This window comes from Leucopleurus acutus (assembly GCF_964270905.1).
Source record: "Leucopleurus acutus genome assembly, chromosome: 16".
In the NCBI taxonomy this organism is placed as follows: Eukaryota; Metazoa; Chordata; class Mammalia; order Artiodactyla; family Delphinidae; genus Leucopleurus; species Leucopleurus acutus.
In genome coordinates, this window is record NC_139158.1 from 37,491,717 (window position 1) to 37,505,603 (window position 13,887).

Consider the following 13,887-nt stretch of genomic DNA (forward strand, 5'->3'; position numbering starts at 1 on the left):
TGGTGGCTTCCTCACAGTGCCTGGAGGATGCAGGTGATGGACAGGGGAGCGGAGCGGCCGCCATGACCAGAACTTCCTATGGCTGGCGGGCAGCTGCCTGAGGCACGACTCTGGGAAGAATGTCTCTCTGGGGGTGCCCCAACAGCTCCAGGGCGGCGGGGCTGGGGCGCAGCAGGAGGAGAACTCCGAATCTGGAAGCCCCTCCGAGCTGCTCGAGCTGTTGGGTCTGTTCTGTTCAGGAAGACACTGCCTCCCGCAGAGCAGGGTCCCCAGACCTGTTGGGACCTGGCTGTGCCTCTAGGGGCTAAGCTGTGGGAGGGACAGGGCCAGAGGAGGCCTGCAGGGCTGGACAGGGGCCTCGGCCGCTCAGGAAGGCGGTTTCCTGCTGACGACCTCAAGTGCCTCATGCAGCCGTTGTCCCCCATGACAGACGACACTTTCTTGGTTAAGAGCTCAGACGTCAAATTAGAAAGCTCTGGGTCTGCAGATCCATCCCAAGCTCAGCAGCCCATGGCTCAGTCCTCGCCAGGCTGTCCTCTGACCACAGCCCCCAGGCCCTTGGCGTCCGGGAAGGCAGCCACTGCTCCGTGGGCTGCTCCTTCAGGGCTCCCAGCCCCTCATCCACCACTGCTCCTCCACTGGGCTCCCAGTGCCCATATGGGGGTGCCTCTCCTGGGGCCCAGCTCTGACCTCGGTGGGGGACGCACATAAGGGGTTCCTCGGCCTAGGCTGTCACCAGATACCACAGGGTAACATGACGGCAGGGCAGGCTGGGGCCACCTGCCCCCCAGGATGAGAGCCCGTATCCATCGCCCGCCTCCACGACTCTATGCGTCAACAGACAGCCAGGCCGCACTCCCCGATGGAAATCCTCACGAGGATCGAGTCCTGCGTCCTCTCCGCTGCTCCCCGCAACCGCAAGCCTCAAGAGCATTCGCTGGGTGCTGCTGACTGCCGGCCAGAGCCCATCCAAGGCTCACCCACCGTGTCCTCTTGTTATAGCCCTGCAGCTCCCCCGGGAGACGCCAATGCTCGTCCACTTCAGAGGCTATAGCCCGAGGGCGTCACGCTGCTCGCAGAGGTCACGCCACTGGCTCTGGGTCCTAAGTGACTGAGCTGGGCTGCCTAACACCAGGCGCAGGGTCTCCACCCCTGCCCGCCACCTCCTGGGGGTGCAGACATGCGGCCCCGACCCGCAGGCCGGGTGGACGTTTGCTAGTGGGGCCTGCACTGCTACCTGCTTCAGGGCTGCCTTGGGGCCTGGGACCCGCCTGCCTCTCCTTGGCAGCAGGCCCTGTCAACGCCAAGTCCAGAGCCTCCAATCTGTATGATTCCGGCAGCCATCCGAGCTCCCCCAACCCGAGGCCCAGGGACAGCTGCAGCCTTTACCTTCTCCTCCACGACTGGCGAGGACTGCATGGCAGTGACAGACGAAGGCCAGCACACGGCGGGGACAGCACAGAGGGCAAGACAAGAAGGCAACATTAGAGAGGGAAGGTTGGGGGCTCTGGGGGCATGTGTGCGCACATGGAGAGGGAGGCCCCCATGGAGACAGACAAATGTGGAACACGCAGATCCTATGCAGGATGGACACAGGGCACACAGACACACACCCCCTTGGCTTGGACGGCAGGGTGCGCCCACTCAGCCCCGGGCAGTGGGTGAGCGTCCTCCCCACGATGCTCCTGGCACACGCAAGCACTCGAGTGTGCAGTGACAGGGCACACGATTGCATATGCCATGTTCACGGGCCCACGCACGCTCACCACCGGTTTTGTTTTGTTTTAATTGATTTATTTTATTTATTTATTTTTGGCTGTGTTGGGTCTTTGTTGCTGTGTGTGGGCTTTCTCTAGCTGCGGTGAGCGAGCGCTACTCTTTGCTGCGGTACACAGGCCTCTCATTGTAGTGGTTTCTCTTGTTGTGGAGCATGGGCTCTAGGTGCGCAGGCTTCAGTAGTTGTGGCACGCAGGCTCAGAAGTTGTGAATCACGGGCTCTAGAGTACAGGCTCAGTAGTTGTGGTGCACGGGCTTAGTTGCTCCTCCACAGCATGTGGGATCTTCCCAGACCAGGGCTCGAAACCGTGTCCCCTGCATTGGCAGGCGGATTCTTAACCACTGCGCCACGATGGAAGCCGTCACCACCGGTTTTATTCTAAAGACACACAGATTCACAAAACCAAGCCAGGACTGAAGGAAAACTGTGCCTGTCTGGGCTCAGCAGTGGCCAGCAGCTCCCCGGCACTAAGGACGAGCCTCCTCGGGGAGCTGGAGAGTCTAAGCTAAGATGGGCAGACACACATCTGTCCCCAAAGGATACAGAGTTGTGGCTAGAGGGGTACACCCCAGAGAAGAGCAGGCCAGGAGGGCAGAACAGGGCTTTCCCCTTCATCTGCTGCAGTAGCACAGGCCACAGTGGGATGTCTGCACTCTCTGAGCCCTACAGAGGCCAACGCCCAGCGCAGTGAGAGAAGGCCTGTGCTTTCTCTCCTTCCACCAGCGTGCCCGCTGGACATGGGAGGCATGGCTGCCATCCACATCCATTCGTCGGAAAGTGGGCCCAGGACCGTCAGAGACGCACAGTGGGCCCTGGGAACATCTCCATCACAGCCCAGTGTCCAGGCTGGCGGGACAAGGGCGGCTACGGGGCCAGCAGGAGCCCAGAGTCTCATACACTGTGGCAGCAAGCATGGGGCAAGCGATTTCGTGTGCCACAGTGAGGTTAAATGTCTCTAGCCAGCTGACAGAGCAATGGAGGCAGCCCAAACGCAGCCCTGCCTCTCTGCTTCCCAAACAAGCTCTGCTCCGGCCACTGCCCCGCAACACACACACACACAGGAAGGCGCCTCTTCACTGCCAAGGCACAGGAGGGTCGCAGCTGACAGCCCCAGGCTCCTCCTTCCTGCTGGCAGGCATCTCTACCCCCGTGGGGCTCAGGAAGGTGTCTTAGCAGAGAGTGTCCAGGGCCTGGAGAGGATGGACACACAGCCAAGTGCACCCTGGCCTTGGTGACACCCTGAGGAGGATCAGATGGGGACACAAGGCTGGGCAGGAATCTGGGCCTGAGCCCAAACTCTAGGTAATGCCCGAACAGCCAGCCTCTGCAGCCCCAAAACAACACGAGGAGCTCCCGATTCCAGGTTGGCTTTGGTGCAGTTCCTTGGAAATTCCCTCAGCAACTTCTAAGGGCCAGGAGTGAGGCTTTCACAGTGTGTTGGGAAACGGTGGCTTGGAGATGGGTATTTCCTACCTTCAGATAAAACTAACCCAGAAACAATATCTGCAAAGGGTTTTGCAGTTTAACACACTCTTTGATACACAATCTCTCACTTAATTCTCACAGAGCCAGGGGGGTCAGCTAATGACCCCCTGATACCCTTTCCTGGGGCACACACATTTACAGAAAGAAAGCATCCACAACAGCTGTATCCCCTACTCCCCACGAGAAGTGGCGAGACTGTCTAAAAACATGCCAGTGGTCCCCTGGATGACTGCTCTTCCTAGGCCCTGCTAGGCCTCCGCTGACATATTACACTTTCCGTTTTCAAACTGGAAGACTCAACAGCTTCGCCCACCATGGCCCAGTGAGTAGCTGACGATGCCCAGAATGGAAGGGCCTGAATCTCCTTGTTTGCAGACATCACCCATCAAGGAGACAGGTGCAGAGAAAATAGAGCTTTTTCGTGACCAGACCTGGGGCTTCCGGTGTTCGCTGCAGGAACAAGGGGCCACAGCTGCAGAGGCACGAACGGCGAGCTCCATCCATTGGGCCTGGGGTTCCAGCCTCAGGCACCTCCTCCCTCCTCCAGCCTGATGGAGCCATGGCCTCCCATGGTAACACCCTGGAGAAGATCTCTGACAATCTGCTCCTGGGGTACTGAGGTGTGGTTTTATCCTGAATGAAGATGAAGCAGGAACCTGGCCTCTGCAGGCTTCTCTCTGCTCCCCGAATAAAACCAGCATGGCGGGGTGTGACTGTGTCTGCTGGTCACCGAGGTGTGCAGGCCTCCCCTACCACCTAGAGTCGATTCTCGCAATTCGAGCTGGTTGTATTCTACAAAGTCACCGCAAACACGTTTGCTTGTAGAAGAAACATGTACATAGGTAGGTACACATCTCACACAGATTAGAATCTCCATTCCTCACTCATCCTGGTACACTGTTTCCTTTATTTTACAAAACAGAAAACGAGGTGCTAGAAGTATTTAACATGTCTTAGAGGACAGGGGCCAGAGCTGGGCTCCATCCAGTCCCCACTGACTGGCCCCTGGACCCCAGCGTCTTGCAGGACACTGCGCCACCCGCTGCCCCCATCCCTGGGCATCTCTGCAGGAGGTGGAGCGTCGCCTGGCACCACCTCAGCTGGCACCCTGTGCTCTGGGTGACTCAAATTTTTCACTGCTCTGCGCACATCTGCAGATGACTGTGAAAGTGCCATGAGTGGTGATTTTGAGGCTACAAATAAATTTTACAGAGTAGGCGAATTCAGAAACAGAATTTGCAGGTATTAGGATGGACTACATGGTTTTCCCTGGGTCTCTGTGATGGCCTGCGGGCCCGCAGCAGGCCCACCCCAGCCCCTCACCTGCTTGGTGCCGTCCTCTGCACACACCCCGGCTCAAGCCACACACTCCGACCGGACACCCCTCTCCCTGAGTCGGGGGTGGGGGCCACGGCTCCTCTTGGGGGAGGGCACCAAGCTCTGGCACCCGGCTTCCCGCCCTACCTCCTCCCCGGCAGGGTGCTCTCGGTCTGGCTGTTCCCCCCGACCTGCTGCATCTTGGACCTCTCGATGTGCTCCACGTAGGTCTGGATCATCTGTGAAGAGGACACATCCGAGTGAGTGCTCCCTGCCCACGAGGTCCACCCGCCCACCCCCTCTAGCCTGTGCCACTTTCACCCCCACTGGGCTCGGACAGAGATGAAGGCAGAGTTCAGGGAAGGGAGTCTGGCCACATGAGGCCCAAGGCTTTCAGGTTCAGCAGGTGAACCCCAGGGAATGAAAAGGCAGTCAAGGGCGGCAGCCAACCCCACGTGTGGGGCTTTACCACTTACTCGTGGCCCTGGCCCCGTGGCGGGGATACCCACCTCTGTGTGCCGCTGGTGCAGGGCATTGTACTCCTTCTTCATCTCCGACTCCCGCTCCTCCAGCCGGGAAACTAGAAAACACAACCAATGTTTGTCAACTGCACAACCCGCTTCTCCAGGGCACGTACTTCTCTGGACTTGACTGCTGGGGGACAGAGTATTCCAGACAAACCCTGCCTGGACCCTGAGCTCAGAGGTGGCCTCATCAGCGCAAAACACCCTGGGGACCCTAGCAGGCGGTTCTGATGGGCCCGGGTCTGGGTGCATCACCGTGTGTGCGGTTATCTGAGGCTATTCAATCCTGCTACAGAGAGGCAGAGCTGGGTGAAACTCACACAAGCCTTGCTCTCTATGTCTAAGTCACGTTGTGTCACATGTAGACAAGGAACGAGCAGGTGGCTTGTGGACAGAGGCAGAATTCGGAAGTAAGCAGCCTCTGAGACACACTAAAGAGAAGAATATCTGAACACAGGATGGAACACACAGGTGTCCCTCACACGGACCAGGGGCTGGAAAGACCAAGTCATGATCGTGCCACCTCTGGGCTGGCAGCTGTGCCACCCCTGTGACACCCAGGATGGTCCCCACCACGTGTGCTCTGACCAAGAGGCACAGGGAAGCACCTGAGTGCCACGGGCTAACTGGACAGCCAAGCCACGGAGCCAGCATGCCGCGGGCCTCAGACACCTTGCGTCTGTGGCCCTTTGTTCCAACGTCAGTTCTGTTGAACTCTGTACAGAGCGAGACAGGACACACAGCAGCCTTGTTCTCCCCTCTCCTCAGTCCTTGCCCCTGATGCTGACCAAATGGAAAACTTCAGACTGTACCTTGGAGTTTACATGTTTTCCTTCTAAGAAAAGATGAAAAGGTTTCACATGAAAATTATTCTAAGCAAAGGGAATATTAAGGATTCTGTGTAGTTATAGAAAGGGTGGATCTATGCAAAACTAAAATGGGCCTTTCGGTTTGCCTCTGCTCCACAAAGACTAGCATGTTTGTGTGTGTTTGTTGCCACTAGCTGTGCTCACCTACAACACTCGGGGGGTATTGGCTTTAGCAAAATGGGTTTCCAGTTTTGGTTTGGGATACGGATAGACCCAACCATCAAACCATTTTTTTTTTAATTAATTAATTAAATTTTATTTTTGGCTGCATTGGGTCTTCATTGCTGCAAGCAGGCTTTCTCTAGTTGCAGCAAGTGGGGGCTACTCTTCGTTGCGGTGCGCAGGCTTCTCATTGTGGTGGCTTCTCTTGTTGGGAGCATGGGCTCTAGGTGAGCGGGCTTCAGTAGTTGTGGCACGCAGGCTCAGTAATTGTGGCTTGTGGGCTCTAGAGCACAGGCTCAGTAGTTGTGGTGCACGGGCTTAGCTGCTCTGTGGCATGTGGGATCTCCCCAGACCAGGGCTCGAACCCGTCACCTGAATTGGCAGGCGGATTAGTAACCACTGCACCACCAGGGAAGTCCCTCTTTTTTTTTTTTTTTTTTTTTGATATGATCTTAACTTTCCAGAGGAACGAAGGCACCTGTTATCCAAGGTAATGAGGTAAAGCAGCAAACTAGGTCTCAACCATCAAAACCACTAATTACAGAAAACTGAAATTACAGGGTCGTTATAACTTTGAGAATATAGTTTAAACAAAGACTTCTAAAGGTAAAATAGTAGTTCTTATTTTAAAAAAACCAAAAAACAAAAACAAAACAACACAAAACCCCTTCCTCGTCTCTCCTTGTAAAGGGACAGGGTGTTCCCATAGGCACCCTGGTCAGCCATGAGTGCCCCCTAGGAACTGTCATTACAGGGGCACCATTGTTGGGCCCAACTTTCAGGTCACAAAAGAAAACCCGCTCCTCAAGCAGCTCACAGACAGGAGCCCCAGACAGCAGCCAGGAGCTCTGTCCTAAAGGGCCACACAAAGTTCACAGATCTGTGAATTTTGGGTCAGACTGCAACACTAAGCAAAAGTGCTCTGTCATCAGAGGGGCCTTATTTATAAATTTTATTTATTTCCACAAAGGATTTGAGGCCATTTACAGAAATACAGAGCAGTGTAAAGATAGAAAACAAATTATTGAGGGAATCACAATGAAAGTAAGATAAGGCTCTCCTTGGGTTTTCTCACTCTCTTTTTATCAAAGGCTTTCAACATCCCTCCCAGCTGGGTTGGTCTGAGAACAACAAATGCATTCAAAATGCAATTTCATCTCTCCGGGCTAGCGACTTACTCTGATCTGCGTAGTTTTTGGCCTTCAGTTCCAGCTGGCGGGTCTGAAAGTCATAGTGTTCCACCTGGGTTTGTAGCTCTTTCTTCTCTTGTTCCAAGGCATCTTCAAACTCAATAAATTTCTATACGTGCAAGGAAGAAAAACAGCAGGCGTCATGAATGTGGGACGGTCAGATGACAGCAGCCCCTCAGAAGGGCTCACGCTCAGGCCCAGAATGTGGTTTCTGCACCCCAGAGCCGGCTTCCCTTCCCGTCCACCACCCGCCACAGCCCTGTGGAGAGCTTCCTAACAGTAGATACCACAGCTTTCTAACCAGCTATCCGCCAGTCACCCGGGGCCCTGAAGTTGGAAAAGCCTACACACGCTGGCTTTAATCTTGAAATTCTGAATAGTTTTTGAACAAGGGGCCCCCATTTCCAGTTTTGCACTGAGCCCCACAAATTATGTAGCTGGTCCTTAGGCAATGGAGTAATATTATTCCTCTCAACACTGCACATCTAAAAGAGGCCAGGTGTGGACTTCCCTGGTGGCGCAGTGGTTAAGCATCTGCCTGCCAATGCAGGGGATATGGGTTTGATCCCTGGTCTGGGAAGATCCCACATGCCGCAGAGCAACTAAGCCTGTGCACCACAACTACTGAGCCTGTGCTCTAGAGCCCGCGTGCCACAAGTACTGAAGCCCGCACGCCTAGAGCCCGTGCTCCACAACAAGAGAAGCCACCGCAACGAGAAGCCCATGCACCACAACAAAGAGTAGCCCCCACTCGCTGCAACTAGAGAAAGCCCGCGCGCAACAACAAAGACCCAATGCAGCCAAAAATAAATTAAAAAAAAAAAAGTCTCTAATTTTCAAAAATAAAAATAAAGAGGCCAGGTGTACTTTCCTCTTAACCTGTATCTCAGTCACTGCTCAGTTCAGGAAGCCATCCTTCGTGGAGTAACCGGCAATGCATAGTACTGTTCCGATTCTTTTAAAAACAAGATGGGGGGTTGTTGGCCTAGATTTGGAATCTGCACTTTATATGGTAAGTTTCTGAGCAAAATTACTATCGAATCAAGTGAAAAGAAAGCACTTTGTAAAATAAAAGAAAATCCTAAATGTTCTTAGGAGGAGACCTAGGTTAACACTGACAGCCCAGGGTAAAGGCAGGGTCTGGGGGGATGGGCACTGGGCAGCAAACCGCCCCCCCACCCCTTGGCTAGGTGATGGCCTGAAGGCCACAGCCCTGCAACAGCCCTGATGGGAACTGTTAACACCTTGATTTTACAGCGTACAAAATGGAAATATTAGAAATTTCATTTGTAGGAAGCATAAATGTCAGCTGGGTTCTTAAGACACTAACAGTGTCACAGAAGATGGGAATATAAAACGGGCTGTTGGTTCCAGGTTTTGGGTGTCTGGGAGAGGCAATGAGTTCATGGTGGCCATAGCTGTATTTCCCGTAAAAACTGCACCCAGTCCCCCACCCCAACTCTGGGCCCCAGAGACGCTTCTTCCTACAGCGGCTTCTCAGAGGTCTTTGTGCTGAAAAGCACTGGGGCTCCTGCCCAAAGGATGACTCACCCAGTGCAGTGGCAGAGGGCAAAAACAACCGGGGCGGGGGCGGGCGGGGGTGCATCAGAAAGAAAATCTGTATTGATGACATCACTCACAACTTAACTAAAATGAAGAACACCCGCCCCATTGCCAGGAAAATGCACACAAATGGTGCAGCGGCACAAAAATTTAAAGTAAGCGGTTTTGAATGACTGTGGCCATGACCAGCATATGAAGAATAAACAAATGCTATTAATTGGCTGGTAAAGAAATTATTTAACTTGGGTAATTTTAATTCCTATTACTTAAAAAAAATTAAAAGAATGATATAAACATATTCTTTTGTAGAAAAATCAGAAGAGAGTGTTAAGTGAAAATAATACTTTTAAAAAACCGTAATTCTGCCATGCTATCAATGGTTAAGAAACAACAACAACAACAAAACCATAATTCTACCAACCAGAGAGGGTCAGTTAAAATTGGGTGACATTCTTCCAGACATGTGTGTAAGTGTGTGGAGCGGATGGGCCATCATTTTGTACACGGTATCATGACCTGACTTATTCACTCGTTTACACTGGAAATGTCTCTCCACACTGAGAACTGTGCTCTGCCACTCCTACTTCTAACAGTTGTGTGTTCCCCTGTCGGTGTGTGTCTGCAGAGCATAGTTTACTCAACTGATCGCCTCCTGTTGGACTTTCAGGCTGCTTTAAAACGTCCGTTATTATTGTTACTACTTGTGTATCTGCCCAGTGGCATCCTGCTCCCCAGGCCAGACAGGCACCCTAGCCCACACCCCCCAGGTCGGGTGGCGCCCTTCCCGGAGCCCCCATGGCCTCTGTGCTGCCAACCCGACAGGTGGGAAAACGGCAGAGCATAACTGTCTTAATTTTCAGCTCCTGGATTACTAGTGAGACTGAATAAATTCATTAGTCATATACACTACATCTAACAGCTCATTATGTCCTTTGTCCGATTTTCTACTACAGGTTATTTTTCTTAACAATTTGTAAGGACTTATTAGACCCATTCAAGAATTTGTCTTCTACGCTGCAAGTACTTTTCCCAGGATGTAGTCTGTGTGTGTACAGTAGTTTACTTACTTCTACACCATTTACTTAATAATTTACCCTTTCTTCATTGCTCTGAATGCTACCTTTATGATATGGTACCTTCTAAGACATATTTCGGTCTATTTCTGAGCCAGTAACCAAAGGTTTTTTTAATCACTTTCTAAAAAAAATTTAATTATTTATTTATTTTTGGCTGTGTTGGGTCTTCGTTTCTGTGCGAGGGCTTTCTCCAGTTGTGGCGAGCGGGGCCCACTCTTCATCGCGGTGTGCAGGTCTCTCACTGTCGTAGCCTCTCTTGTTGCAGAGCACAGGCTCCAGACGCGCAGGCTCAGTAGCTGTGGCTCACGGGCCTAATCGCTCCGCGGCATGTGGGATCTTCCCAGACCAGGGCTCGAACCCGTGTCCCCTGCATTGGCAGGCAGATTCTCAACCACTGCGCCACCAGGGAAGTCCCCAAAGGTTTTTTTAAACTTGTAGTGTAATAGCATCTTTTAATAGCTGATATACATTTACCCTCTTAACTCTTCCTTTTCAGTATTTTCTTGGTTACTCCCACTTGTGAATTGTTCTAGATTAAGTTGAGAATCATCCTGAATCACTTATATATTTATTTTTTGAATCAACATTTTGCCTGTCAGAAAGCATCAGTTCTCTGGTCCTCAGGAAGGGTCCCTGTTTTTCATGACAAAATGCTCAGGGCTGGACTTGGGCTGAATGGAAAGCTCATCTTGAGCCAGTGAAGAGCTGAATGATGGGGCGACTGGGGCTGGAGGATGGAAAATGCTCCCTTTCTGTAAACTGAGCCCTGTCCTACCTCCAAGCTGGAGCACCAAAGTTTTACACAAAGAAAAGTGTTCTGTGGTGCTAACACCATTTCTCTAGAATTCCCATCGGTATTTCATCATATTACCTGCATTTCATAGCTGAGAGCCAGCTAAAAAGATTTCTAGATGAAAGATGACTGGCTGCCCCATGCAGCATGTGGGATCTTAGTTCCCTGACCAGGGATCAAACCCATGGGCCCTGCAGTGGAAGCGTGGAGTCTTAACCACTGGACCGCCAGGGAATTCCTCCAGATTCTTAAGAAGGTCAGACAGATGTTCCTAAATCTATCCTGATAGGTGATCGTTAAAATCCAATGTAGATGACAGTCCCAAAAAGCTTTGTCATGCCATAAAACAACCGATATGCTTTGAGATCCCCGACGAAGTTGGCCCCAAACCAGGTGACATGCAGAAATCCTCTGATGTTATGATATTGTAAGGCCTTTCAGCCCTAGGAAATACTGAGACATTAACTGAGAGAGAAAACATCTAGGTAAGCTGTGTACATGTATGTCCTCAAGGCCAAAGGCAGAGGGCACCCCAAGTGGCAGGGAGACATGAACGCACAGGACAGTTGTGGTTCCCAGGCCACAAGGAATCCTGGAGCCAAGGGACAGTCCTGTGATGGGAATGGTCAGTCATCAGTAACCACCTGCAGACAAGGGGTGTGAGTGATCACGATCACAATCACGTGGCAGCAACTCCCCAGATGAACAAAAAGCCCCAAGGAACCCACAAGGGACCACCAGCATACTAAAGGGCCAGCCCTCAGCTTCCCTGCTCGGCTGGATCACACACTGGGACACCGGGACACTGCAGGCTCTGCAGGTTGGCGACCACCGCACTTGGCATTTGGGGAAGAACAGCTCTTCCCCGCTACCTTGAGGGACAGCATCGAACCAGACAGAGCTGACTAGGGGGCATCTCAGGGGCTCCAAGTCCACGAAAACATCACAAACACAATATGCTATTCTACAGCTTAAAAGGCATCCTCTTTCTTCCCCTCCTGAAAAAACTCTTTCAACGTTATTACAGTAATTTTAGTTAACAGAAATGCAAGCTAACTGTTTAACTGAAATGGAAGATGCAATGCCACCTTCATCAAATATTATGAGGGATAAATAACGTGAAGGACCAGTGCCTGGCCAAGACTAAACAGATATTTAATCATTGCTCTTTTTTTTTTTTTTTTAATCATTGCTTTTTATGAGGAAATGCTTGGGGCTAGACTTGGGATGAAGTAACAATCACCTGGACAAGTAAGGAGTAGTTGATGGAATAAAGCAGGGGCTTTGTGGTTGGTGGTTAAATGAATAAGTGAGGAAAATACAAGTTCTCCTCCAAAACGAGGGGGGCAGCTGTGGCGGGGGAGGTGTCAGGAGGGAACTCTAGTAACTGGGTTAGAGTCACAAAACAATAGATGTTTTCAAGGAAGCAGAAAATATTTTTATTTACAGATCATTTACTTTAGATTTAAGAGAATCAAGAATTTTCAGTGGTGGGGGACAGGCTAAGTTATCTCTATAAGGAAGTCGTCCAAAAGAAAGCTAAACATTTTTCAACTTCTATTGAATTTGTTCAATTCAATTTATCCAGTATGAATGGAAATGAGAAGAATAAAATTTTTAACAGCATTTGGGTTGAGTGGGTCTGCCTGTTGCTGGACTGTGAAACAGAAGGAATCTACCGTCCGAGACATGCCAAAGTGAAAAACTCGTACACAAGCCAATTACATGCACTACAGATTTGAGTTTGTCTGGAATTGTCATCTATCTAACTGAGTCTAGTCAAAATGTCACTTAGCACCTGATAACACACAGAGGTTTAAGGCCACCTCACAACAAATCTTTTGAGCCTCCCGAAGAGCAATGAGGAGCAACTAACAATTGAGGAAAAGGTACCAGGTGTCTTAACATGAACACTGAGCTAGGAAATACCTGATTCTTACTGCTAAATACCAATCTACTACATGATTCCCCCCTTTTTTTTTTTTTTGCAGTACGCGGGCCTCTCACTGTTGTGGCCTCTCCCGTTGCGGAGCACAGGCTCCGGACGCACAGGCTCAGCGGCCATGGCTCACGGGCCTAGCCGGTCCGCGGCATGTGGGATCCTCCCGGACCAGGGCACGAACCCGTGTCCCCTGCATCAGCAGGTGGACTCTCAACCACTGTGCCACCAAGGAAGCCCCCATGATTCCCTTTTTAGATTTTGTTTTTAAGATATACTTCTACCCCTCCCTCTTACTAACAAATTGCTCTGTTTTAAAATTAAATTCAACTGGTTTTCAGAATTTGCTTTTTGGTGAATTTCAAGGTACATACTGAAGTAACCTGAGAGTGTGGGAACTTCCAAAACTCCAGGAGCCAGAGGAAGCTTTTCTCAATATCCCATGGAATGAGATCATTCTATCTAACTCATGCATAAAACCAAACTTAAGAAATAAAACTGACTTTTTCAGGACTTCCCTGGTGGCACAGTGGTTAGGAATCCGCCGGCCAATGCAGGGGACACAGGTTTGAGCCCTGGTCCGGGAAGATCCCACATGCCGCAGAGCATCTAAGCCCGCGTACCACACTACTGAGCCTGCGCTCTAGAGCCTGCGAGCCACAACTACTGAGCCCGTGTGCCTACAGCCCGTGCTCTGCAACAAGAGAAGCCACTGCAATAAGTCCGTGCACTGCAATGAAGAGTAGCCCCTGCTCGCTGCAACTAGAAAAAGCCTGCGCGCAGCAACGAATACCCAACGCAGCCAAAAATAAATAAATTTATTTTTTAAAAAAGAAATAAACTGACTTTTCATGTCAAATATAAAATTAAGACAACAGAAGCCAGCATTCCTAATCCCAGAATGCAAGAGAGATTACTAGATAAACACTCTTTTATAACATAATCATTAGAATTCTGGTAACTTTCATAATTGAAGGCTATTTTAATTAAAGGCAAAGTAAATTAAGACATTAAATCCAATCCTTTCCTCTTATATGTCCTTTAGGCCAGGGTCACACATAGGAAATAATTCAATTCTGGTTGAATTGTTAGAAATAAAACAGGAATCAAAGATTTTGTTCTTTTGCATGTAATTCCTTCCTGGCGGTGAGGGGGTAGAGTGAATGTCCAAAAGAAAAACGCTCTTTTTGGG

At 50.7% G+C, this 13,887-nt stretch overlaps 1 protein-coding gene across 4 annotated transcripts in view; it reads right to left on the minus strand.

The window, feature by feature from the left end:
- Positions 1-13,887, minus strand: part of MAPK8IP3 (mitogen-activated protein kinase 8 interacting protein 3) — a gene marked incomplete at its 3' end in the record, with an annotated part of 45,855 nt that overhangs the window by 22,493 nt on the left and 9,475 nt on the right. For 3 of the 4 annotated variants that reach the window (XM_082856183.1, XM_082856181.1, XM_082856180.1), the window contains exons 2-4: positions 7,313-7,433; positions 5,089-5,159; positions 4,727-4,818 (exon numbers count right to left, since the gene is read on the minus strand). In XM_082856183.1, the coding sequence (XP_082712309.1) occupies positions 4,727-4,818; positions 5,089-5,159; positions 7,313-7,433 (284 nt within the window). Of the gene's footprint in view, positions 1-1,389; positions 1,414-4,726; positions 4,819-5,088; positions 5,160-7,312; positions 7,434-13,887 lie in introns of all 4 variants that reach the window. The other variant, XM_082856182.1, reaches the window with a different exon arrangement.